Below are 27,513 nucleotides of genomic sequence, written 5' to 3' on the forward strand. Positions count from 1 at the left end.
GAGTGTCTGCATTTCAGTACTTCAGTGTTAATACCGAGCTGAAAGGGAGGCAATCCTGTTAACCAAAAGCCTGACCTCAATTTGCCAGAGCATCTCTGAAGAGTTGTGAGCTGCTGTAACAACAAACGATGCATTTGAAAAGAACATTTAGCTTTATTCAATTTAGCCTTGCTGAAGGAGCTGTCAATTAATGTTTTCTTCCCTTTCAGCTTTTTGCAGACAGGCTTTGCTTACAAACAGTTTATTTAAAAGTCATCATGTTACCTGGCGTAGGAACTTGTTGGCAGCTAAATCATCAGGAGAAACGCCTGCCTGGTGACACGCTGGGCAGGTATGTTCCTCAGATGCCAGCAATGCTGTTCTAATACCTGTGAAAAATTAGAATCATCCAAATAGTTTTTAGCAAAGCTACGGAAATGCTGGGGGTTCTAATCAGCTGTAAAAACACCATACAGTTAATGAGTTACTATGGTCTTCAGTTCAGAGCATGAAGCTATAAAGGTTCCAGAGTGCAGAAGATTTCTAGTACGCAGCAAAGAACTGTACAGTTTTGGTATTTCACTGTTGTCACATCTGAAGATGCAGAGCAGGCTGTGCCTTGATGTTTTGACTGGTCTGTTTTCCCTTGTCTCGTACAGTGAGAAGTCACCCTCCTCAAGGTTAATGAAGAAAACACATCTCAAAAGACCATGAGGATCTTTGCATTCTGAAGGGTTTAGCTAGCTTTCCCGTGGAGCAGAATGGTCATTAAATGCCCAGTGATCCGTTTGCTGCAGGCTGCAGAAAGTCACCAGAGCTGGCTATGTAACGTTCTACGAGAGAAAGGGCTGCGGACAGACTAAATGCATTGGGTATCTAACGCTGTCAGCACCTGCACAGGTGTGCACTCTTCTCATAGCCGTCCCTCCGCGCGTGAAGAGGATTCAACTGGACAGGTGAAAAGGGGAAGAAGCTTTCTGTCTTTTTTCCCCCTTTGTACAAGAAGAGTCCTTCCCGACTCAGGGTATCCCTAAGTATCAAACAGAACGGGGAACCAAGTAGTTTTGTTATCTCCTCTTTCCGCTTCAGAAGATCAGACGCGATGCACTGAGCTAACAAACAAGGCAGTAACACTCACACTCGTCACAGTAACTGCTGCCGCAGCAGGGAGTAACGGCTGCATCAGTCATTGCGTCTTTGCAGATGAGGCACAGCAGCTCATCCGGAAGGGCATCGGAGGAGGAGGAGGAGGAGGGCAGCTCCTCTGGCACAAAGGGAGGCTTCTCCTTCTTGCCTTGGGCGTAAGCTTCCCTGCGGGAAGGGGAGGGTGGGGGGGGCAGGGGGTAAGGAAACAGGAAAAAAGTTAAAGGCGGGTAAAGGAAAACTTCTCCAAGCTGTGGATTTTATCAAAGGAAGGTAATAGATGGAATTCTTCTCACTCCACATCAGCCTTCTGAAATGTAGGCATTCAGTTTCAACTACTTTTCTATAGCCACAAGACTAGAAGGGGGAGGGGGAACAATTTTCCTTCTGCAGAACTCTCCCATTTGTTGGATCCACTAAGAAATTAGCTCAGACAAGAAAAATGATTTTTTGACAGCTAGAGAGCAGGTGAAATGAATCCCACCTCTCTTTTTCCAGGGGGTAAGAGTAAATGCAGGCTCACAATAAAGTTAGTCTCCGAGTAATTACATTTTATAAACAAAGGAAGTCTGTGTTACAGCTTCCACCCAAGGAGATCCACGACAGAAAAGCAGAAGTGCTACCAAGTGCTTTTTAAAACAGCCACTCCTGTCAGTACACAGTAGTAGTATTTTCTTAGTTTAGAGCAAGAGGAGAACTTTTGTCTCTTTCACATGTGGGATTTGCTCAAAGTCAGAGGGGGCGGAAACCTCAGTGCAACAGCCACTTGTTAAATTTTGCAAGAAGCCTTTGAAACATAAACCAGAAGCAAAATGAGCTTTCCAAGAGAACGACTCCCACTGTCAACACTACTGAAATGTTTTGCAGAAATACAGAAATGCCATAAGCTGACCCAAGTTCCAGGGGCAGGATCCCGCGATTTTAATACTAGAAAGTATCACAGATTTTAAGGTGAAGATACGACGACAATGCTTCCTCCCTCGTAATCACAGATGCTGGCCAACATGGTTGCATTACCACTCAGACATCTACGCGTGGTTTTTCTCCTTTTGGTCAGTCCACTTAAGGCCATACGTACGCATTAATAATTGGTATTGCGTATTTTCCCGTCTTTGTCAGCATCGCGCCCTTTGTGTTGGGATCTTTCAGCTCAATCAGGAAACTCCTCGGAATTCCTGTGCTCCTTCTCATTCTGGGAGCAGGCACAAAATTTTTGTCCTGTTCAGAAAAGAAATGCAGACATATCTCATCTTAAGGCCCACACTTCAAATGACCTTTCAATGTTGATTTGAAGCAGCAAAAGCCTGTAATCCTCTCCTTTCACCTAGCGTAGGGGTTGCTCAACTAAAATACTTCTTTTCCTAAATGAATATAGCCAGGATGTTCCGAAGGCTTGAGCAGTGGTTTGCACTCAGTCGACATTCTTTGGCTTAACTTCAGGTTCCTTAAGCGTGAAATATCCCTGAGCTCACCATCCACGCAGGGGAGAGACACAAACCCGCTCCTCCTCCAAAGCGCAGCTCAGAGCCAGAGCTCAATTCCGTGCCCTGAATCGGTCACCGGAGAAACTTCTGTTCTCCGTCCCTACACGAGGGCTGGATTCACACCTCACGCGTGTACAGTCAGTGACTAACGTTCAGTGGCATGAAAACTCAAGCAGAGACTTGTGTAATTAAAACACGCAAATATTCAGTGGATGGGGTCAACAGAATCATCTTGGTTTTATACGGAACACTGGAAACCATGAACTGTCATTAAAAAGAGCTCAAACCAGAAAAATTTACAGTAATAGTGAAATAGATAAAAATAGACATGAAAATTAACCAAGAAAGATCTGTGCTCATCTTTAATGTCTATGATCCAGAAGAAAGAAAATTTTGCTTTTATCATTCCAGGTTTCCCTTGAATTTTGAGGAGCTTTGCAACACTGCCCTAGAACCTCTGTACTTCACCCCAAGAGAAACAATTCTTAACAGGAGTCTTCGTGCATTTGCCCTGTGACTGCCAAGGTGAAAATATGAAAACCCGAGCAACACCAGAGGTCCCCTGTGGGATTTCTGGAAGAACAGGGACATATTGTGAGCAGCCCAGACACTCTGAATATGGACTTGATCACTCTGCAGCAGCACAGGCCTCAAGGCCATCGAGAGGCCGGCTGTGGATAAACAGATGCCCCAAGGCCAGCTGCGGGTAAACAGACGTTCTATGAATAGTAACCAATCATAGTCAAGTTCTGCCTATATAATCCGGGTGTTCTATTAATAGACGCTCTATGAATAGTGACCAGTCACAACCGAGTGCTGTACCGAGTGCTGTCCATATAATAAAGATTCTCTGCTAATAAAGGTGACTGTTATGGATCATATTGGTCGAGTCCTCGTTCCCACCGCAACAGTCCCCCACCACCTTACCCCACTTGTCGGGCAGTTCCTTCTATAGTGGCCTGGTTTTCCGTAGTAACGGCAAGGGAACGATGATGGAGGTGGACCCACGGGTCTTTTCATGTAACTGGAGATTTTTGGGGAAAAAAAGAAAAAGGTATGCTATGTCTCTCTTGCTAAAACAAACATCTCTACAACCTTTCCATAATCTCCAAAGAAAAGATTTGGCATTCTCAACACTTACTTGATGGGATCGTACTCCTGGCAAGACTGCACCATCATGGCCTTTATTTTATCCTCTTCGGAAGCATTGGCCGCAGCCAGGTTGGCAGTCTGTTGAGCAGACAGTTATTGGCACACACACTGGAAACACATTTCAGCCCACACAGCAAAGACAACATCACTCATCCCATCCTGCAAAGAACAGCACAGCGCTAGGTGGGGGGCATGAAGACAGCTGCTTCTACAAAAGAGAGTTGTCCTGGAGATGTTCTGGGGAGTCCTCACGCCACAGCATGGTCTTTGTGTACCTGTCAGTCTACTTGACAGGAGCATTCTTGGGCACTCCAGTCCTTAGGCTCTGTTCGGGCCTTACAGAAGGACTTGTGTAACCAATCCAATTCTATTCCGAGTGGACTGAACCTGTGTGTAGAAAAACCTGTAGTATTCAGTGTTTTTAAACCGGTTTTTAAGCCCCAGACTATTTGAAGGAGAAGACATCCACTGCACATTTCACTGAGAAAGACGTATGCAAGTATCCTTATTTCCATTTTACGGCATTGAAAGGACACCCAGCTGAAGAGTCGGGGCAGTTGTTTCTGCTTGATGAAATTCAGCTTCAGACACGGAAGCATTAAAAACAATCAAGTTTTTTAAAGTCACTCAGCAAGACAAAAGATTCTTTTCAGTAGAAATTTGACCAAGCTCCCCCCCTGCTAACTTCTTGAACTACTGTAAGAAAAACCTGCACTTTCTTCCAGTTGATTGTGCCCTTTTAATATACAAATTGTAATAGAGCCTTATGCAGAACTAGATCTTCAAATCAGTGAAGCCAGCTGATTTGTTTTAAAGTCCTCTTTGTTCAAATATCTGAAGGGTGGGTGTCAGGAGGATGGGGCCAAGCTCTTTTCAGTGGTGCCCAGTGACAGGACAAGGGGCAATGGGCACAAACTGAGGCACAGGAAGTTCCGTCTGAACACGAGGAAGAACTTCTTCCCTCCGAGGGTGACGGAGCCCTGGAACAGGCTGCCCAGGGAGGTTGTGGAGTCTCCTTCTCTGGAGATATTCAAGACCCGCCTGGACAAGATCCTGTGCAGCCTTCTCTGGGTGACCCTGCTTCGGCAGGAGGGTTGGACGAGATGAACCACAGAGGTCCCTTCCAACCCCTACTCTTCTGTGATTCTGTGATTCCAGATACAAGCAGGCTCTAAGGGAGCGACTGTAAATGGTCTGGACCTTCAAGCACCTATCACTGAGATCAGTCACTCGTGGGTTTGGTTTTATACGCGTTCATTCAGAAAAGTGCCCACTCGTTTCAGCGTTGTATTAAATGGTTGTTTCATACACACAATTTTTTCTGAACAGTAACATAATCCAGACCAACATCTTTGAAATCATTTCCATGAACTCTTACAGAAAACTTTATGGATACCTGACTAATTTGTTGGAACCCAAAGAGTTTCCAGAAGACATCCAAAACCCACAAAATATTTCTAGGAATAGACCACAATTCAAGTATGCCCTTTAATACACAGTAATAATAAACCAGAAAACTTTTGACTGTAACACACTGCCTCCACGCTAAGCCGGTCTGCACTGAAGAGGTCAAGTACGTAACAGTTTTGAGCTGCTTTATCTTATGTTCCTGCACTTTTTGGAAATATTTGCATTTTCCAGAAAGCTGAAATGTGTACACCACTTGGGCAGTGTTTCACATTTTAGAGCCAAACTTCACAGGAGTTTACAGAACCACAGACAGGTTTCGCGACAGCGCTGTTGTCTGTGTTACAGAAACGCCTCTGTTTTGGTTCTTGCAAACCCCACCGAAATGTCCACAACTTACAGGAATTGAATTCTTCGCTGAGAATTGTGGTAGTTTCCAATGCAAAATAATGAAAAGTGTTAGAAACGGTAAACGGCATCTGAGGTTCTTCTTCTTTGTGTCTTGAAGATGAGTAATAGTGCCACATCACGTTGAGTCTGACAAGGTGCTCACCTGCTACCTTCCCAAAGTGGGAGCTTCTCTTTAAAGGACAGTGTCAAAAGATACTCATATTTTAAGATTCAAATAAATATTTTAAACTATTATAAATGAAAGTAATGTTGTGTTCAGATTGAAACAGTGATCCAGCTATAGATCACAGTATAAGATTTAAAAATATGAAGGAAACTCTTTTGATTTTTAAGGATTTGACAAGAATATATATGTACCTTAATAAGCTGGGCCAGAGGAAGAGATGCAGAAGAGTCATCAACCTGTTCACAAAAAATGAAACACATTTTGAAGTTCTACAACCAAAACACAACAATAGTTAACCTCTGCTGTAGTCTGAAAGTCTGCACTATATCCTCTGAGCGTCACTGAAAGAGGCATTTCCAACTTGGTGTGATTTGTACTTGTTCCAAACAAAGTCCAAACCTTTGACAGCCTGAGAGTGCCGATGTGATGAAGGAGAAGAAACTAAAACAACCAAAGCCACTTGAGATCTACTCATTCCTCCAGAATATCTCGGAGAGAGACCCTTGCCAAATGCTCAACACTGCTTAAAAGTCAAAGGAGTAAGGCAGCTGTCAATATTCAGCTAAAAGGGATTTTAAAAAAATTAAGTTTATTTGAGAAGGAAGCGTCACTTCAGGAAACTTTTTTTCAGTGTAGTTTTTAAATGAATCGGTTAATGTCTCATCATTCATAAATGCACAAGGTTAGGCTTCTAAGCACACAGTAGCTGCCTGTCAAAACAAAGTCCAGGCATATCAGCCCTGAGACATGAACGCTGCCCCTCCTGCCAGTAAGTGTAAAAATGCCAAACTCACCGTACCCCACAAAACCCCAATAAAAGCACCAATCCGAAACATTAGCCATAAAAGTAACCCACCACTTTGTCTAGAAAAAAACAAACTGCTCGAAGTGTTGAAATAAATGTGTTTCCCATGACAGAGTAGCCTATAAAAACTGAGAAAACTGATTTCCTGTATTTTATTAGACCACGGGCCATACTGCCCAAATTGGTTTGGAAAGTGGGAGAATTTAATCTTATTCTCCTTGCTGTCAGACCAAAACCAGTTTTTAATGATGATGAAAGCATGGATTCAGAGCACAATCCTGGAATTTTTCTCTCCATTGCAACCACACTCCTCTCTCCCAGATACCTACTGGAGCAGCTGCAGGAATGAAGTCCTCAGGCCGCTTGAGGGCTGCGGTGTTTATTGAGAACTAACATCAAAGTGCAGTTTTTCCAAGGGTAACACTTATCTGGTTGTTTTTCCAGGATATTGAATTCCATTATGCCACCAGCAGCAGTACAGCTTACACTGGTAAAACGATGCCAGAAAGACACTCAAATCACATGCAGAACGGCAAAAAGAGACCGTCTTTCCATCTCAAGACTGACCAGAGGATTCGACTTCCCTTCTCTTCAGAACATTTTGTACCTAGTTCTGTTAAAAAGGAAGCCGGATCGTGTATTTTGAAGCTTCACGCTCCACATGACACTGCTTTTTACATGTGGAAAGACAGGCCTATGTTCTCTCACGGAAGCACAACCATTATAATTCTGTGGTTTTTCAGAAGCAAACAAGAAATTAGGAAAGCTCTCTGTTGGAGTCTAGCATTGAACAGTCTCCTCTTGACCAGTAATTGAAACACAGCTGTTCATAAACTATTACCTAGTTTGCGTTTTTTGCCAGGAAGCAGTTGTTATGTGGCCTGCAGGATATGGTCTAATTTCTTAAAGGAGGTAATAGCACTCCTTTCTACTAAACAGTTCTCAAAATCAGAAAATAGGTAACTTGGGTACTATTTACTGTGTTTGTCCAACAGCCATCTTCCAATGATCCCACAATCTTGTGCCTTTTTTCCCTTGAAATTTCTACTATAGTATTTCCTGCCAGTTCCTCCAATCAGTCAAGTAGAAAAAACATCTCTGCGAAAGCTGTATACAACCTTAAGAAAATACTGCAGAAGAATTTGAAAAAAACCCCAAACACCCAAAATCAACAGTCAATATATTAACTCCCATTTCCAACAGAAGGCTAAAAAGGAACTGACATAAAGCGAGTGGGAAGGGGCACAGAAAATAGGAGGAAAAGGCTAACCTCACTGCTGGAGGGCTACATTTAGATTACAGTGCTTTCCTAAAACCTGATAGCCTGACTGCACTCAAACTTCAGCCAGGAAGGATCACCGTTGTGCTTGACAAGCGCTCAGACAATGGCCAGGACTCTCTGCATTTCTGCAGCCTCTGAGGACAAATACCACCTCGAGATCCTCGCAGTCTGAAATAGGAACACTAAATCAACAAGTATCCACTTCCTCGCTCTGGCTGTAGTAACAGTGGGACAGCAGCGCACATTTGGAAGTGTAGAATGATAGCTAACAGAAGAGCAAGACAAGGAAGAAATGTTCAAAGTATAAGTTCTTGTGCATGCTCTTCTAAAAAACATCGTAACTCCTTTTAATTTTGCTGCTTTACTGTTCTACAGTAATTGACAAGCTGTCCAGTGACTTCTTCCTACCACACTAAGATGCAGGTTCTCCTTGGAAATGTGTACAGAAATATGTGTATTAAAAACAAACAAACAAACAAAAACCCCAAACCCCACACTTTAGACTAAGACCTGAGCTAACTTTAAGAATAAAGCTAGTTGTGTCTCCAGCACTAGCAGCACCTGAGGCTGCAGCGCTTTTACAGTGCAAGAGGGAGAGGGGACTTGTAAAGAGAGACGCACGGCTTGCACCTTGGCTTGACAACCCAAATCAGGGACAGTCAGAGCGAACAAGAAGGGCATGGTTTTGCTTTGTCCTTCACTACCTTTCATTAGTTCTATCTCACACTAAGTCTTCTCTCCCGCTCCAGGATTGTTTGGTTGTTTTTTTGTTGTTTTTTTCTGAGACGTCTCTGTTAGCTTATGGGAAAATGCTCCTTCGAAAGGTAATACGGACATGCCAGGGAACACGCGAGGCTAAAAGAATGTGAACTTTATTTATGAGCTTGGGACTTGTCTTTATAGGCATGGCAGTAAACAAAGAGAAAAATACTGTTTTCAAGAAATAAAACCCCATCTGAATTATATCAAATACCATAAACGTGGTTTATGTAAATGCATGAAATTAACTACGAGGGCCAGTTCAACTTACTCAAAGTCACAATAGAGAGGCACTGATGTCCAAAAAGGAATTTGAACCCACCAGTGGTAGAATTGCAGAAGTCAGGTTTAGACTTGGTGTTTTTAGACCTACATACAAAAAGTTTTCCATATGAAGTTGATTGCATACCATTGCAAGGAAATCAGAGGCTGTATTCTTCAGAGAACATAGACCCAGAGTTCATGAGTTTCTGATTTAAATTATCCTAACAGCTAATCAAGTGATCAGATCCAGTGATCCAGGGTTAGTGTAATGCCTCACATGATTCTAGTGAAGAAAAAGCAGTCATACTTCAAATAAAGATGAAAAATACAAATCACCACATAGTAAGTTTTTTACCATAAGGGCTGTTTTGACATGCATAGTTACACATAGTCGTCGAGCCAAATGGCAAATCAAGGTCTAGACCATTACCAGTTCGATATTTCCTTGTGTTACTTGTTTCTATTTCAGCAGCAGAACGACAGTGCTTTGAAACCTGAAGAGCAATGCTGCCCCTTTTCCAAATATATCTTCAAAGCGGTGGCATACTAAAGAAAGGCTGAACCTTTGGGAAATTAAAGCAGCGTCCAACCCTGAAGTCACCCACACCCAAAAACGGACAGCAGGCAGAAGTTAGGAAAAAGGACAGGGCTCTTACCCACAAAAGCACCAGGCTCTAACCTGCTGCCAGAATTTGTACATTCTGCTTTATATGCTTTCATTTGCAGGCAAACTGTGAAACTAAACTGCTTCATCAGATAAAGTGGAAAGATTAGATGCAGAACGTGATAATCCCATTTACATTCACGCCAATCTATGAAAGACATTGATGTACTCAGCGGGGCCCAAACAATATCATTTCAATTACACAGGCTTAAGAACAAATACCCACTTTTTAAGGACGTGAAAAGAAATCATTTAGCTGCAAGAACTGGCCTCAAAACATATCAGGTAAGTTGGGGTTTGTATTTGTTTGAACCCCCAAGGTAGAAGTAAGAAACAGGACACCAGGTTTAACAATAATAGGTTCTCCATGGTTTTTGATAACATTGTCAAAAAACATTAGGCAAAAAAAAAGTATTTAAAAACAAAAGCTAAGTGATACAACATGAAAATGGAAAAAAATACACTCCAAACAATTCTTCTTGCAAGAAACAAAAAGCACACAACAAGCTATGCAAGCGTTCATTTAACCAGCTACAGACAGACAGGTGTAGAACATGGCACCACGCTCAGCTGTGCAAACCTCGAACCTATGTGATCTAAAAATGATCCTGCATTATCTGTGCAACACAAAATCATACAGGAAGTATTCCAGCATATTCAATATGAAATACAATGCATCAGTAGGCACAAATACCAATATTCACATTAGAACTGTGCCAGTGATGGCATTCCTCAGCTTTTACTATGCTGAATCGAATACAGTGCATTTACAGCATATACCATGTTTTAAGGCAACGTGTGGAAAATTAGCACAAGGCTACACCGTTTAGAATTAAATGCAGTTTTACAGAAAAAAAGTGTGAGATTGGTTTTTTACGTACTGCTTTTGATGTTCCACTCCCTGGCTCAGTTCGACTTCTGGAAGAAGAAATAAAGGTGATCAGAAGTTAAAATAAAGCACTTGTACCCAGCTTAAAGCAGTGAAAGCAGATTACAGAACCTGAAAACCAAAACAATGTGTTCTGATAGTCTAGTGAATGTCGAAATGTATTTGTATCCAGAAACTGGTCTCTCTTGGGACATGCAGCGCAACTAAAACAAAACCCCTAAGTCACATGTCTACTTCATCACAAATTACTCTAAGAGTTCTAAACTTCTTGTTTGCACGGGTCACCAGCTGGCAAGCCTTGGTCTTTCCTCTATAGGCTCGTGTGCAAAAATACCCAGATTTGGGGCGTAAGAACACTTGCCATATCCCACCCCCCTCCCCCAAATGCAAGAACTAGTCAAACACTGAGAATCAGACTCTTTGGAGGATGGAGCAGATGGTAAGTTTACACTACAATGCAAATGCCTCTCTCTCTCTACTACAAAAGCAGTAAAAGCAAACACAGAGAATAAGGAATCTCTCCACACAGAGGAAACGGGATCTACAGCTTGGGTCTCAGAACAATCAAGCCCAAGAACAAACCCAACAGCATCATCTTAAAAGTTACCATTGTTGGAGTTTGAACCCCATGTCCCAGCAGGCCTAAAAATGTCTGTCTGCTTTGGTGGACACAGGTTAAAATCCACCTCATTCCACCAAAACCTAACAGCAGCTTTAGCAGGAGAGGTACAACCTGAACGCCTCTGTGAACTGACGTCCATAAACCAAGTTAACACCCTGAAACCCCTAACCGAGCAGGCAATGCTTTACAGATACCTACGCAGCATGTGTTTTGCTGATAGCTCTGAGTCCTCTGGCAGGGATTCTTCTGACAATAACTGATGAGTTCTTCGGAATCAGGGCATTATCGTCAGTGTATTCTGAAAAAAACATGAATTCAGAAAAAAAACCTTTGTGAATTCATAGGAATGTATATTCGTATGTAATTACATAGCACTTCAGAGAATACCTTTACAGCTATGAAAGCAACATTTTATATGTAACATCACGCTTTTGTTGTCTCAAACACACTAACAGTACATTTCAAGTAATCTTTGGGTTTGATCATCAAACACAAGCAGCAAAATCTTTTTCTTTTTTTTAAAAGTAGTTTCAATGCCAACAACAAAAGGGTCTCAGAGGTCACAAAAAGAGAGTCTGCTAATGCATGAAGTTCTTTCCTGATGGAGATTCAGTTGCTTTTGCTTCTGGTAGGCTACAAAACCAGTAGATCTTTGGAGAAAAACAAGGTCTCCCCTGCAGAAACCAGATTGTAACATCTGACTGGCTTGCCCTGCAACAAAACAGGCGCTTGGCTAAAGCATGAAGCTCTGTGCCATTGCCTTCCAAGGTGTTCACTAAAAGTGATTTCCTTCTGCTGCCAGTGCTCAGGACTGACAGAACAGAGAGGAGAGCCTGCCAACTCTGCTTCTGCGAGCTTAATCCGTCAACAGCCACACTTATCAGCTGGGCAGTGCTTCACATTTCAACGGAAACTGTTGGGGTTTAACGCAGCAGCCAGCAACGAGGTCCCGACAGCCGCTCGCTCACTCCTCCCCTTCCCCCCCAGTGTGATGGGGAGCAGAAATGGACAGAAGGGGAAACTCAGGGGCTGAGATAAAGACAGTTTAATAAGACAACAAAGGAAATACTACAGCTACTACTGCTACTGAATATGCAAAACAAACTCTATACAATACAATGTTCCCACCACCTAATGACCGATTCCCAGCCAGTTCCCCAGCAGCGATCACAGAACCTGGAACTTGCAGATTTCATGAATTTTGCAAAATTCCTGCTGAAGACCAAACTCCTGCAAAAGTTCGAACTCCCAGACAGGAGAGGATGCCAACTCATAGAAAAGCGAATTAAAGAAAAAGGATGCCTACCCCCCTGCTAGCCACCCTTACAAATTGAGCGTGCCATCCCTGGCATGGAATATTTCCGCTGCCCAGCTTGGGCTGGCTGTGCTCCCTCCCAGCTCCTGCGCACCTGCTTGTCAGCTGAGCATGGGAGACTGGAAAAGTCCCTGACTTCATAGCAATGACTGAAAACATCCGCATTGTCAGCACTGTTCTCCTACTAAATCCAAAGCACAGCAGCTACTGGGAGGAAGATTAACTCTATCCAAGCTAAAACCAGGACAGTAATGAAACTGCAGTGCTAGGATTTGAATCACAGAGGCTTTTTTTTGTTGGGGCTTTTTTCAGCTTGCTTTCACAAGGAAGGCAGAATTGGCTCAAAGTAAAGCTGTCTCTCCCCTCTTAAGCTAATCGTCTAGTTTGAATTAACCAAAGGGATGTGAATTCTTTCGATTCACTTTTCGCAGAGCAGAGACACTCAAACTAAATCACTTACAAAGACAGGCTTTAACAGCCTTTCGAAAACAGAGTGTGCCTGAAGCTCTCCATGCTTTGCCTTGGCTTTCACCACGCTAGTCTTCTGCAGAGGAGGGAAGCCTTGTGACCTTTTATATAAAGCCCAAACAAAAAAAAACACTACCTGTGACACTTCGACTGAATAAGCTTAAAATGCAAAGGCCTCTCCACGAGAACAGTGTTTATCTTGTTCTTACACAAGCTGGATAAGATTAAATCTTCTAAAGCACTGTCAGCAGCCATTCCCTGTAATCTGCCGACGGTCTTCAATATCAAAAGCCCTTACCCTGACAGACGAATCGGAACGATACTCTGAAAACCAAAGATGATGTATGTCTAGTCAAGCTCCGTCAGGGTGGTTTTACTCAGTGATCACACACAGAACAGGAATATTTCACAATTTACACTCCATTTTTCAGCATATTATTCCTACAGGCAGGAACCTCTCTCAGACCAAAACATACCTATCAGAAGACAGTATTTCAACAACGAAATGAAAATTTTACTTCTATTTCCAAATGATGGAATCCTTCTTCAGAAAACTGGGAAATCTTTGAGACAAAACTAATTTCTGATCTTAACCCCTACGGAGCCGAACAGCAAGCTTCCTCGGGACTTTGGAGCAGTTTCAAATCATAGGAGAAAGGACTACTAATGACAAAAACAGAAGCTTTTACAGAAGTGCTAGCCTGAAGCCAACAGCTGGAGCTCTTCTCAAAAGGAAAATCTCACCACCACACAGCCACTGTCAAGAAAGGCCTGCCCTGGGGCTGTGTGATGGAGCAGGAGCTCAAACAGCTGTCGGGCCCAGACAAACCACTGCCAGGAGATAGTGCCAGCTGCAGTTCTCAAAGCCCAAAGCAGCTGCTTCTACCTGCTGAACGGAGTCACACAGAGCACTCCTTTTGGTCCACACCACAAACCACTGGACTGAGATTCCAGAGACGGAGGATAAGCAACAGCGGCTCCACAAAAAGACAGGAGTTTGCTGTGCCTGTGCCGGACTGAGGATGGTGGTTGTTCTGCGGATGACTACAAAGGGTAGCACCTCTCCGAGAAAGAGACTGAATATATGAGGATAGCTGGATATGACTAAATATTTTAAAGCACTGTCAGCAGCCATTCCTTGTAATCTGCCTACTGGCATCTCCCAGCAGGAACCTGTTCCCCGAGGGCAGCAGCATCCCCTGGCAGAGACTTGGCAACTCCCAGGACCTACAAAGTAGCGTCCCTCGGCCTCACCACACACCTCAACCTCTGCAAAGTGAGCAGTGACCTCCTGCGCAACAAGGCGACTTTTCACACGTGTCCAAGCAGAGCTCCAACAGAAATACTCAGCAAGCTGGAGGTAACAACATGGGTGATTCCTACTCCCTTTGAGCACAAAACTTGTTTTACTGCCAGTGACGGACAGTGAGTGGCTACTGGGCTTTTCTCAATCTGACCTGAGATTAAAACTAAGGATTCAATTCAGCAAGCTTGCAAAAGCAAAGGAAGATTTGGATGTTATAGTAAAGTCAGGAGCAGAAGAGACAGAACAGTCAGGAAAGAAGTATTTCAAGGAACGAGTGGAGGCAGGCAAGTTAACAGCTACTTTGACTGCTGCCTCATGATGACTTAGAAAGCTTAAATTAACAACTGCATTAGTATCCACAACCTTCTTCCTGCAAAAAAGTACAAACAACTCAAGCCACGCTCTGAAATTTATACTGCTTCACATTTAATGCACCACTTAAAAATTCCATTTTTCAATTCACCTATAATTCTAAAAATCTGCTAGTTTTAATAATTTGGGTCATATATACGGTATAAACAGGTTACTGAAAAAAGTTCCTACTTTCTTTTATGGCCTGCTTTAATCCACCATTTTGATGCTGACAGCATTGCAAAGGCATCTCTCTGAGCACTGTCTAGAGAAGTATTTTCACTCCGATAAAGGACAGAAGCTCAGCAGAAGTCATCAGAAGGCAAGCCTACATGCGAAACGACAAAGAAAAGCCTTTATTAGGCTTGGATGTCTTGCTCACCAGCTGTTACGTGACTGGGGAAGCGATCTGCAGAGTAAGAGATCAAAATGACTGCTGACATGCCAGACTGCCTCGACCAGAAAACAGGGTACTTCCCAAGAACACATTTTCTCCCTGCTGCTTAAAAATATGCTTTCTCCTCATCTCATTTTTCAACTCTGTTCTAATCAGCACCACTTGCACACTTTGTGACAAACCAGTCCTCTGTGTCGCTGGCACTGCCTCGAAACATCCTGATTAATAGACTGGACTGCTATTTCTGCATTTTCAGCTTCCACCAAAAGAGGATCCCAACCACAGTTGGTATCTCATCCTTGCTTGAATTAGCTAGTGCAGTAGGCCAGATGCTTCATGGAACTTTGATTTGCATTATGATTATACAGTACTGTGCTCCAAAAGAGCACCTGCATTGCTTTGAAAGGATGAGTCAATAAAATCTAACATACTTTCAGTCATTAATCTGATTACACAGACTGCCTGATGCCTTAATGCCTTATTGGCATGGCTTGCCACTTCAGCGTGTGACTGGGAAAGCGAAAGCCGAGCTGGACACCCCGTGGTAATGAACTAAAAGACACCTGCCCTAAGCCCCTGGCCAAGGGACACTGACCTCGCTGACCGCACAGCCCCGAGAGGTCCCAGCCCTGCTGGGGACAGAGCCCGAGCAGCTCCTTCCCAGACAGACCTTGCATGGGCTCCACTGAAACATCATGGTTTTGGAATGGGCACACGGCTTACCCTCAGTTCACCCAGGGAAACGGGGAACTCCAAACCCTTTAGGAAGGCTCCACACAGCAATGCTGCCTGGCAGCCCAGGAATTAATTGCACGCTGAGGCGTAACCAAAGAAATCCCCCACACTAGCACATCAACAAAACGGCACGGGGAAGGGCAAGCCTTAAAAGCTGCTGAAGTGTCTGCTCTGAAATGCTCAGTTTGCGCAGTCTTAAAGACAGCAGCTGTGAGGCCAAATGGTTTCACTCAGAGTTAGCACGAGGTTTTCTGAAGACATCACATCGTGGCACTACTACAGCTCTCAAGTGCGTGCTGCAACACTGAACTCCAGCAACGGCTGACTTCAAGAGACAGTCTGCCAAGAGCACTGTTCTTCCCTAAAACTATTCATCTAAGGCCAGTTCAGACGCCCATTTTGGTGTTACAGTTTGTTGATTTTGCCTGATAAGCAGAACAGCACATTCTCCAAGTGTTCTGAGTCAGAATGTTACAGAAACCTGAGTCACGGAGTTTGCAGTTCTTCCACAATAATGTGAAAACATCTGTTATAAAAGACAGGTCATGAAATTCACATCAAATTTAATAGAGGCAAGTTAAAATGCATCATTCCTGAGAACAGGCTTTTGGAAGGGAATTCTGCCTTTACAGAACACGCGTCTATAGGAAGCAGGGAAGAGGGCACGCCAAACCCCCACACCCCCACTTTTTAAAACAGATCCTGACTATCCCCACAGATATCCTCCCAAACCTTTTTAGCATTTTACCTAGAAGAATTCCAGGACACCAAAGCTTCTGTGAGCGCTAAATGTCGCCCATCAACCACATATTCCTCCATGCCTAGCTCTGCTCTAAAGCACGGATCCAAAGGCCGTCGTCAGAACAGCAACCCCAAACAAACAGCTCTGTGAGGCCTCAACACAAGTCACAGCTACCGGTCGTGGCTGAATGGCATTACCGCTGCCCACCCCACGTATCCCCGGTGCCGCTGGCCCTCCTGATCCCCCGCACGCTGGCGGGACGAGCCCCAGGCTGACTCACGCTACGCTGAGTTGAGCTGCAAAGAGCAGAGCGGGGCTCCCGCAGGCTGCAGCCCCATGCGGTGGTCTGCAACTCCACCAGCCGGGCGGTCCCCGAGGCCCCGTGCCCGCCGCCCCACTCACCTTCTTTGCTCTGGGCGTCGGTGATCTGCAGGTCGCAGTTGGATGCCTTCAGCTGCTCGCGGCCCATGATCTGGCACTTGAGGTCATGCAGGGAGATGTGGAGGCCGTGGAAGCTGATGGTATCAAAGTCCAGTTTGGCAGAGAACTTGTAGTGCACGCCAGGCATGGCTGGGGCCAGGCGGTGCCTGCTCCGCGACGGCGTCTGCTGGTGGGCGGGAGGACGACGGGGAGAGGCCTCCACGGCCCCGGCTCAGCCTTGGCTCCCTCTCGTGCACCCAGCGCTGCCAGGCACGACCGCTGGCGACGGCACCAACAGAACCCCTGCCTCAGGGTTCCAGTGAGGGGTTTCCCGGCCGACAGCCGCAAGCACGTCACTGTGCACACAATGGCACACGGCAACCACCCCCCGCACCTCATGTGACCCAGCACATTGTGACAAAAGGCCCCGTGACACGGGCGGGGAGTCCCGCCCTCTTCCTCCTAACACCTCTGAGAGCCATATTACCTAAATATAATAAAAAAGGCTTGTTGTAGTCTGGCAGGGCTAACGAGGGAGCTTCCACGACTGCTGGGTTTACATCTTTCAATGCCTTTTGGGCTGCCAGAGTCCGGAAACCCTCCGCATTTCCTCTTTAACCAAGGGATAGAGGTTTTTGCTCTTTGTGTCTGTTTGTTTCTCCTGTTAATGGGGATTTGGAAGCCTAGGTTTTCACATGGTAGCCTGGCTTATAAGCCTGTGGCGGAATACGGATTATACGTATTCATTCCAGAAGTCGGCCATAGCCACAGTCCAAACTCCAGCAGCAGAGGCAAACAAGCCTGGCTGTTGGATATGCACCAAAGCCCACCCTCTACCAGAAACCACCTCTCCTTGCTATCTGTCCCCTTAAAGTCTCAGTGGGACCAGGACAGGTACTGCATTATGAATCTTCACTGAAGAAAGCAAGCATACCGCCCTTATGCCAGGAGGGGTTTGTCTGTAGTCTGAAAGGAGACACCTGCATTTGCCTGGAAAGCCAACCTATGGACCAGCTTACCCGCTCTGCAGGGCTGCGAATTGCAAATGCCAACAGACCCTTAAAATTAATAGAATGGATGGAAAGGTACAGTTCTGGTCTTAGGAGCACACAGATGAAAAGGGGAATCTTATGCCTGGCATGTTCCACAGATCTGTTCCTACGCCTAACGGCAACGGGTACTCCTCCACAGATTTTTCCAAAACCTTGCTATGCCCCAGATCCACTGAACGTGGAAGGGAGATGCTCCAGAAGCCCTTACACAAAACCTATTGTGATAAGCCATCTCGCCGTCGATTTCTTCCTGGATGGAGTTTATCAGGCCCTGCCGACCCTGAGACAACGTGGTTATTCACAGACAGATTAACTTGGTACTCTGCAAGAGTCCATACCCAAACTCGAGACACCAAGGCCTTAGTCAGTGTGCAGGTACAGTACTAACCCAGACACGAACCCCAGCGTGTCACTTCATCCCAAGTGCCACATTCACCGCACCTTCTTCCATCGCCTCGCGCCGATGAATTGTTTTCCAGGCTCTTCCATCCCGTCGCAGCTCAGGTAGCTGCACTCTGGCTCAGGGCTGACTGGGGAACTTCTCAGTGCTTGAACTTTGCTTCGGACTTGGTACGAGCACGAGACTTCACCCCTTTGGCTTGGCCCCCAGCAGAAGGCAGGCAGGCTGCAGGTCTGCAAGAGGTTGGATAGAACTGAGCTTGTACACCTACCAGAGATTAAAAACCAACCAAAGGAAAAGCCCAGAGACACTGCGTTAGAGAGTGGCAGAAAGAAACATCGTGGCTGGTCACTGTTTACGACACAGGGTTTGGAAGTCAGGAGACTGGAGCTCCCAGCAGACTCCACTGTTTGAATGGAAACACCCCTGAGCTTTTGATCTGGACAGAAATATCACAGACTGCCCCCATCTCAACTTTGCAGTTGCCTGAAGCTTTTGGTTGTCTATGCCCAGTTCTCTTCCACGCTAACAGAGTATGTTTAACCTGCAAAACAACACTACAAACAGGCAGCCAAACGCCTCTTCTCTCCAAGATGTGAAAAGTGCAGGTAAAGACAGCACAGGTACCATGACCAGTCTTCTGGTCTGAGTCAGGTTTTAAAAAGCAAAGTCTTCTGCACCTCTGTTTTCCAGCTGCTGCCAACAGCTGCAGAAAGGGTCTGGTGCTGATCAGCTGAAGGATCGATGCTCACTGCCAAACTCCAGAAGAGGACATTACACCTCAGGCTGCAGACTCTGAGCCCAGCCTGAAGGACTGAGTGACCTGTCTCTGGCCATCGGGCTGACTGCAGCATTGCACATGCCCTGGCTTCTCAAGCTCTTCCCCAGCAGTCCCCTCCTGGCCACTCTGCTACAGGCTGCCATAGGGTCTCAGGGACCCATATTCAGGACCCACTCTGGCATCTCCCATCAAGAACGTTACTGAGATGCTCTCCCAGCACACTGTGCTCCTCTCACCTCTTCTGGTCTCTCTGCATTGTCCGTTTCTGATCTCCTGCCACAGGTTCTGACCTTCCCTCAGATTCACACTGCTCATAACAGTCCCTCGCTTCAAGGAAGTCAACAAAATGACCACATTCTCCAGGTCCTTGTCTCTCATGGGAACTTCAGTCGGACAGCCAATACAGAAAATGGCAGTGTGATCACAAAAGCATCAAGGCTTGCCCCAGAGGTAGGCAGGGTGAGATTTTCTGGTGTTCTGCAGGGAAGCACAGCACAAAGAAACCTGGTGAGGTTTAAGCATTTACAACTTTACTGGGCTTTAACAGGCTTCTGCTGCCTTCTGCAGACCTCTTGGCTGTTAACACGCCAAACTTCCCAGCCCCCTAGGATGTGAGATGGCTTGTTTTGGCTTGGACTAGGCTATCAGTTAACACCTGCACTGCTGAACCCTCGCTGACCTGAGTGTGCTCCTCACAGCTCTGTCCCCTGCACCCTGTGGGAAGGGAGGCTCAGAGTAAACAGTGCTGCACAGATACGGGCTGATGGCAGCACAATGGGAATATATATATGAGATTGGTGGGGAAAAGGTCGAGTATCGACACTGGGAAACATGATGCCAGTTCAGTGTCTGCAGCAGGATCCAGGCAGCTGCAGAACTTAGCAGTGACTCTCTTTGGAGACCATAAGGCAACGGGGACCCTCACTCCCACAACTGGCCCTCAATGACATCCCACTTCTCATATCCCTGCTCTCCCTTTCCCCTCCAGCTTTCCAGACTGTGGGAGTTGTCCTCTAAGGGTAAGACAAGAGAAAGTGCCCCTTGCTGAACCGCCACCATTTCCCCCACTGGAACCACCCCAGGTCTGCACACAAGGACATCGGGCAGTGGCAGCAGTTCACTCCCGTTCTGCTCCCTCCATACCCCTTTGACCACTTGAATGAAGTCTGCTCCCGGGATCTTCCTCCTGCCCACAACAGCCTCCCTAAAGAACTCGACTATCGGCTACTTCTGTTTGCACAGGAGGTTATGCATCACGATGAGATCCTGGGGTGCACAAAGAAGGGGGAGCCGTCCTTCCCCTAGGGCCATAGGTCCTCTCTGGTGGTGAACACTGGAAAAGATCAGAAAACACCCTGAGAGCACCCATACCCACAGTCACTGTGCCAGCAGGTGTGACACCATCTGGGGTAAAGCAGCGCAACTCTACTGACCTGCTCTTCTCTCTCCTGTCTTCCCTTTCTTCTGAGGGTTTCCGTCAGCAGGGTTTGCTCCTGAGTTCCTGCAGATGTAACCAGAAACCCTTCTGTTACGGCCTAGGAAATAACTCACCCAGCAGCTATTCTTCAGAAAGGGCTGCGGTTACTTGTCTGACACCAGCAATGCCCAGACAGAGCTTCTGATGCACCTCCTGAGCACAGGGATGCAGACAAGGGGCTGCTAACACTTAGAGTAACCCACATCATTTAAGAACACACAACAGGGACTTGAATGTGAAAATGAGCACAAAGGCAGGCGTCTTCTCACAATCACTACCTCTTTGTTTTTCATGTCCATATTTTCCTCACCATGAGGAGGAAACACAGACTCTGCAGGCCCTGCAGTCAAATACCGTTCTGGGGGACAGGCGAGAGAAGAAAGCAGAGAGACCTGAACAGGGAATTTTCAAATGGATGATGAATCAAGTAGAAGCAATGGCAAAGTGTAGTACCAATTTACAGAAATTTAAACTTGACGGAACTGAGTAGTAGAAGTGAGTATTACAGAGAAGTAGAGGGCAGCACTGCAATCAGAAGGGTAAGCAACGCAGACAGCTCTAACCGCAGTTTTTCACCTGATTGCCTTAAACAAAACAGGCTTGAGATCCCCATTGCTTACTTCACCCTGGAACAGTCTCATTCCTCCTCTGACAGCCACTGTGCACCTGGCTGAGGACTGACACAATCCACACAAGGAGTAACCAAAGCTAAACACCGTACTTTCCTGGGTGAAATCTCACTGTTATTGCAGGAACCAGGAAGTAAAAAATCCCTGACAGGCTGACTGGAGCATCCCGGCTGTTATAAATCCACCCACCCTCGGTACCCCCATTTCCCAAGAGCTGGCAGCACAGCTTGGGTGGGGGGAAAGGCACAAATCAGACCTTGGGGCCGAGACTCAGGCACAAACATCTGCCAAGGGAGCCGCATCCAGCCAGGAGCGCTCCCCACTGGCTTCTCTGACAGCTCAGCCCTGGGGCGTGCTCCCACCAGGAGGGAGAAACCACTCCCATGTCTGGAAATCCCCGTTTATGACAGGCTGTCAGCAGAGAGGGGTGCTCCACGAGCATGAGCCCCACACGACAGCCTGGGGACAGCAGAGGCCCCGGTCTGTCACCACCAGCTGAGCCCTGGGGCGCAGGGCTGGGAACGGGGCCATGGCCGGGCCTGGGGGGAGAAGGGCTCCAGCTCCCTCCCCCGGCCCCTCCGCACGGGGAGATCCCTGCTGCTGCTGCTGCTGCTGCTGCTGCTGCTGCTGCTGCTGCTCCCCCAGCCCGGCCCTGCCCCAGCCCTGCTCTCCCTCGCCCCGGCTGCCCCCCCCCCCCCCCCCCATCTCTCACCTCTTTCTCCTCAGGCCCCTCAGCCTCTGCCCCCCCCCGGCCCTGCCCCAGCCCGGCTGGGACTGACAGACCGCCTCCGGCTCCACTGATTGGCTCAGCTGTGGCTGGTGGGCGGGCACAGACAGCCCGGGCCTCTCCTCACAGCTCCGCTGATTGGCTCAGCCATGGCCAGTGGGCGGGCAAAGGCAGCCCAGGCCTGTCCTCACAGCTCCGCTGATTGGCTCAGCCATGGCTAGTGGGCGGGCACAGGCAGTCCGGGCCTGTCCTCACAGCTCCGCTGATTGGCTCAGCTGTGGCCAGTGGGCAGGCACAGGCGGCCCAGGCCTCTCCTCCCAGCCCTGTCAGGGATTTCTGGTTTCCTGCCCACACCTTCCCTTTTCCCCAGAGTTTTCTCTCCCCCCCACCCCCCTCTCTCGCAGGCCATGGTGAGCTGACTCTGCACAGACCGTCCCGTGGGTGGCACGGGCTGTGAGCACAGGCTGGTTGGTGCCTCAGAGCTGCGGGCTGAGCTGTGCTGCCGCTGGAGGCTGGGTGGGTGTGGGCCGCGGGCAGAGGTGCTTTTTGCTGGTCGTTATTGCTGTGGGGGCCTGTGGCAGCGGTGGGAAGGTCGTCAGCCTGCAGCTCTGCAGCAGCTGAAGCTGCCCTGAAGGAGTTGTAATGGCAGGTGCTGCTCTGGGTGTTTTGTTTTCAGTAATGGTGTCACTGAGTTGGAATTGTGTCTGTGTGATCAGGTGCTGGGGATCTTCTGGTGCTGCTCTGCTGTTTCTGGAGCGCGACCTGAGAGCCTTTGTCACCCAGAGCTTTCCTGTCTGTGCCCAGAGGAGCGATGGCCACGGCGCTGAATGACTCCCGTGAGTAACGGCTTCCCCAGTAGGCTTGGGGTTAGCGAATGCCCATGGACAAACAAATGCAGAATGTGTTTCCTCCAAGGATTTTGATGTGCTGCCACTCTAGAGTGAATCTGAAGATGTTTTGACCTCCTTCTCCTCCTCTTTCTCTTCTCTGTTCTTCCTTCTGCTTTTCCTCCTCCTACTCCTCCTCCTCTGGTTCTTCATCATCCTCTTCCTCTTTCTCCTGTTCTTCCACATCCTGCTACTTCTGTTCTTCTTTGCCTTGTTTTTCCTCCTCTTTCTCTCATTCCTCCTTTTTCTCCTGTTCCTCTTCCCTCCTCCTCTGCCTTCCTCTTCCTCCGTCTCATTCCCACGCATCCTGTCGCTGGATCCCCAGGAGAAGAGCTCAGCACCTCCCTCTGCACATCCTCTCCTCGGGAAGCTGTGGAGAGTGGTGAGGTGGCCCCTCAGGCTCTTTTTCTCCAAACCAGACTATTGCAGTGCACTCAGCTGCCCAGCATCCATCTGCCGAGCATCTGCCCATGCCGGGCCCTTTCTCCACAGAGGAGAAGCAATGCTGGTGGCACCAAGGCTGGCTGGAGGGCAGCAGCACGGGCACCTCTCCCTGGCTTTTCCCCACCGGGCAGCCTGCTGCGTGTGCTGGTGCCTGGTGTTGTCCCTCCCCAGGGGCAGGACTCTGCGCTTCCTGGGCTGCACTTGTTGGGGCTCTGTTGGGGCAGGGTGTGACCCTGGGCTGGTGCAGAGAGCAGCACCACGTCATGACTCCGTGCAGGAGCTGGGGTTTGGGTGCCACCGTCGCGAGGCTGCACCCAGCAGTGCAGGCTGGTTGGGGAGCAGTGCCCCGAGATGTGGGGGCAGAGGGTGTGGGGAAGAGGGGGATGGGCTGGGTGGTGAGCGATGAGGCACAGGCTGGCCCTGGAGACCCCTGGGCTGGAGACACTGGCCCAGGGACCAGCCGAGAGCTGCAGGCCCGGAGCTGAGCAGCATTTGCCTTGGGGGAGAACAACAAAACACTGCCTGGCACACAGAGAAGGACCCCTCAGTATTCACATCCCACCCCTCCCTGTAAAAGAAAGCTAAAAAGGGTGAAGACAGCAATGCCATCTGCACTGTTGGTAACACTGAGGCTTTTTCTGTCGTTTTAATGAAATTTTTTTATTCGGATAATTGCATCTGGGGGGCTGGGAGCCCTTGAGGGCCAGCGCGTGCCGCAGCTGATGGCCCAGTCCCGGTTTGGTCGTCTGGTGAGGGCCCCTCCAGTGTCCCTGGTGTGGTGCTGGCCTCTTGTTGGCTGGAGAGTCCTCAGAGCTGCTGGTGCTCATCTTTCAGGGTGGCCGTGGCCCCCCAGGAGAGTTCCCTGTCCCGGTTGGAAGTGGAGAGCCTGGGCACAGCCTCCCTGGACTCCTCCTGGGGCTCTTCTTGCTCCGTGGGGATGGCAGCAGGAGCAGCGGGGTGGCTGGCGGGTGCCCACCAACAGCGGTGGATGAGGTGCCGAGGAGCTCGTCTGTGCCGGATATCGCAGGGCTCCCGGGGGAGGCAGAGACCCTCCTCAGGAGGCAGCGGGGCCGGGGGCATCTTGGTCAACGTGGCCATGATGGTGTCTTCCACCATGGCTGCCTCCAACCCCCTGTTGTCAAAGATCTGCTCCAGCTCCTGATGGACCCAGGGCTGCAGGGTCTGCAGGAGCATTGGGTGGTTCTGGAAAAGGTTCATCCCGTTCAGGGTACAATACAATACAGACAATAATAAACTGTATAGCGCAGTCCCATACCTACCATACCCACAATACCCACAATAGCTGCAAAACAATAAATACTATACAATACATACTGTACAGTGCAATGCATACTCTACATAGAGTAAACTACATGCAACATATTATAAAACAAAATACCTTAGAAAACTAAATACTCTAGAATGAATAAACTGTTATAAATACTATACCATACATTAGGACAGGACACATACAATACACACAAGGCAATGCAAGAAAAAATACAATACATGCAATACAATACCTACAATATGGTATACAGTACATACAAGACAATACAAAACAATACAAAACACAGTACCGTTTTTTCAATACAATACCAAAGCAATGCAAAATACAATGCACAGAATACTATAGAATGCACAGTGGAATACATCAAATTTAAAAAATACTGTATGATAACACAATACGTAAAATAACAAAATACCACACAGGACATGAAAATGCACAGATACGGTACAATAAATACCATCCCTTACAACACAACACATACCATACATTCCATGTCATTCACTAAACAACACAAAATATACAGTGCAGTGCAAACAACACAAAATGCATTACATACAATACAGAACACTATACGTACCATACATGCCATACAAGACACACCATACCATATGTAGCACACGGTACATAGCACAACATTCCGTACCATACAATACATATCATGAAATACATACCATACAGGACAATGCAGTGCAGTACATACAATTCACTGCATAGAGTAAGCTACGTACATACCATACCCTACAATACCACACGGTTCATAAAATACAACGCATACAGTACAGTAGATACAATCCAAGAGCACAAACAGTGCAATACAATACAATACATACAATAAATACGATAACGTCATATGATACATACGATACACAGTGCAATACACTCTGTAGAATACATACCATACAGTACAAAATACAACACAAAGACATTCAATATGCCACAGAACACAATACAAAACAATAACTGCCACACCATACAATACAGTGTGTACAACACAACACACACAATGCATGAAATACAATTAATACCGTACCATACAGTGCAAAATATCATACAATACATACAACCCAATGCAAACTATAATGCAATGCGTATAACACAAAGCAAAATACCATACAGTGCCATGCCATATTGTACCATACCATGCTGTACCATACATTTCCATGCTGTACCATACAGTGCCATACCGTACCCTACCACACCACACCAGACCACACCATCCCTACCTGTGACGGATGCCCTCCTCCTGTCTGACCTAACTGAACTCTGGTCCACGCAGATGCTCAGCAAGTCGGCCTGGCCAAAGTTACTCCTGTTGTGTGAGCGGTCAGTGGGAGCTCAGCACCCAAACCAAAAAAAGTGGTTTGGCTGGAGACTTGCCTGAGAAGGGACCGAAACTGCATGAACGCAGCAGAAAATCTGACCACAAATCAACCACTTTATGCCGTTAAGTATCTGCAGTCATCAGGGTCCGCTGAGCTCTCCCTCCACAGCAGCTGGCTGCATGGCCGTGACCTCCCCTGGATCTCCCAAGGTCACTCCTCGGGGCTGAGAGGTCCCTGACCTGACCCCACACACCGGTGGCTTGGTAAGTGACATTTTGTGCATGCATGTGACATTTAAGATACACTTAGTAAGCTTACGCAATAGTCGTTGTTTCCCATACTGACTTCCAGTGTAGCAGATGATAGCAGAGTATTGACCACCAGTCCTTCTGTATTTTATTAAATATTTTGCATACCGAAATGTAGTGATTAGAACTGAATGAATTAACTGCTAGCTCAGATCTGAGTGATCTCTGACTCTTCTCCTGTGTCAATACCATACCTACCATGCATACAATACCATACACGCCAAACAAAGCCATACATACCATAGACACCTCAATGCCGTAGCTTACCCTAAGGACCATACAATGGCATACCGTACCATACCATACCCACAGCATCACACCGTACCCACTGCATAGTACAAAAGACACCACACCTTACAAAACAAAACACTGTATGTACCATACCATGCCTCACACATACAACAAATGCAACGCAGAATGGAATACAATGCAAAATGTAACGCAAGACGTTCAAAACAATACCGTACCGTACCCAATGCCATACCATACCCACAACCAAAATACCATACCATACCGTATGTACCAGACAAACAGTAGAACATACAGTACCAGACCATGCCTACCATACCTACAAACCGTGCCACGGAAACCGCACCACACATGCAGTGCATACCAGACAATCCTACCTACCCTCACTGTACAAAATACAGCACATTACAAAATGCAACACTGTAAATGCCATACCATACAGAATAACACAAAATACTGTATGAAACACGCTACACACAATGCAATAGAAACACGACGATACAAAAAAATACGATACAATACAAAATAGAACACGTACAATGGAGCCTATAGCCCTCCATCTCAGAACTCCAGCTGTGGGACTCATTCCGCCGTGTCTCGCTTATGCCAGTGGATCTGTGATGGAATACAGCACACGTTGTGTGCACTCTTGTACAAGACAGCCTGCAATACCGCAGGGCCATACAACACAAACCAAAGTCCAGTGCAAGCCATACACTACAGGCTGTACGGTACAAGCCACGCCACACATAAAACACACTGCAAAATACATTGCAACGCAAAATGCATTACAATACGTACAATACAATAAATATCGTACAGTAGAATACAGTATATAAAATACGATACAAAACCCCCACAATACAATACAGAATTCAATACAATTCAAAATACAGTACGCACAATGCAATAAATACAACACCATGCCCTACAGTACATACCATACAACACCACACACACAATGCACACCATGGAACACGTGCATTACAATGATGCCATAGCATGACGTACAGTACATGCAATGCAACGCAACGCAAAAACCACAGAGCACATACATTCAATAGAAAATACAACACAAGCAACACAACACCTACTATAGCACACACTATATATGTTACATACTATCAAATGCACACAATACAATACAAAATACAGTAGAAAAGAAATTACAGTACCTACAGCACA

At 46.9% G+C, this 27,513-nt stretch overlaps 1 protein-coding gene across 1 annotated transcript; it reads right to left on the reverse strand.

Moving 5' to 3' along the window:
- Window positions 1-2,643: 2,643 nt before the first annotated feature.
- LOC142364630 (E3 ubiquitin-protein ligase RBBP6-like) lies at window positions 2,644-16,909 on the reverse strand. The gene is made up of 7 exons (XM_075444543.1): window positions 16,744-16,909; window positions 11,226-11,325; window positions 10,398-10,434; window positions 5,934-5,978; window positions 3,748-3,836; window positions 3,534-3,630; window positions 2,644-2,706 (listed from the first exon to the last, which is right to left on the reverse strand). Exons 1-7 carry the CDS (start codon window positions 16,907-16,909, stop codon window positions 2,644-2,646), a joined length of 597 nt encoding a protein of 198 aa, XP_075300658.1.
- Window positions 16,910-27,513: the final 10,604 nt, after the last annotated feature.

Source organism: Opisthocomus hoazin, chromosome 28 (assembly GCF_030867145.1).
Source record: "Opisthocomus hoazin isolate bOpiHoa1 chromosome 28, bOpiHoa1.hap1, whole genome shotgun sequence".
NCBI lineage: Eukaryota > Metazoa > Chordata > Aves > Opisthocomiformes > Opisthocomidae > Opisthocomus > Opisthocomus hoazin.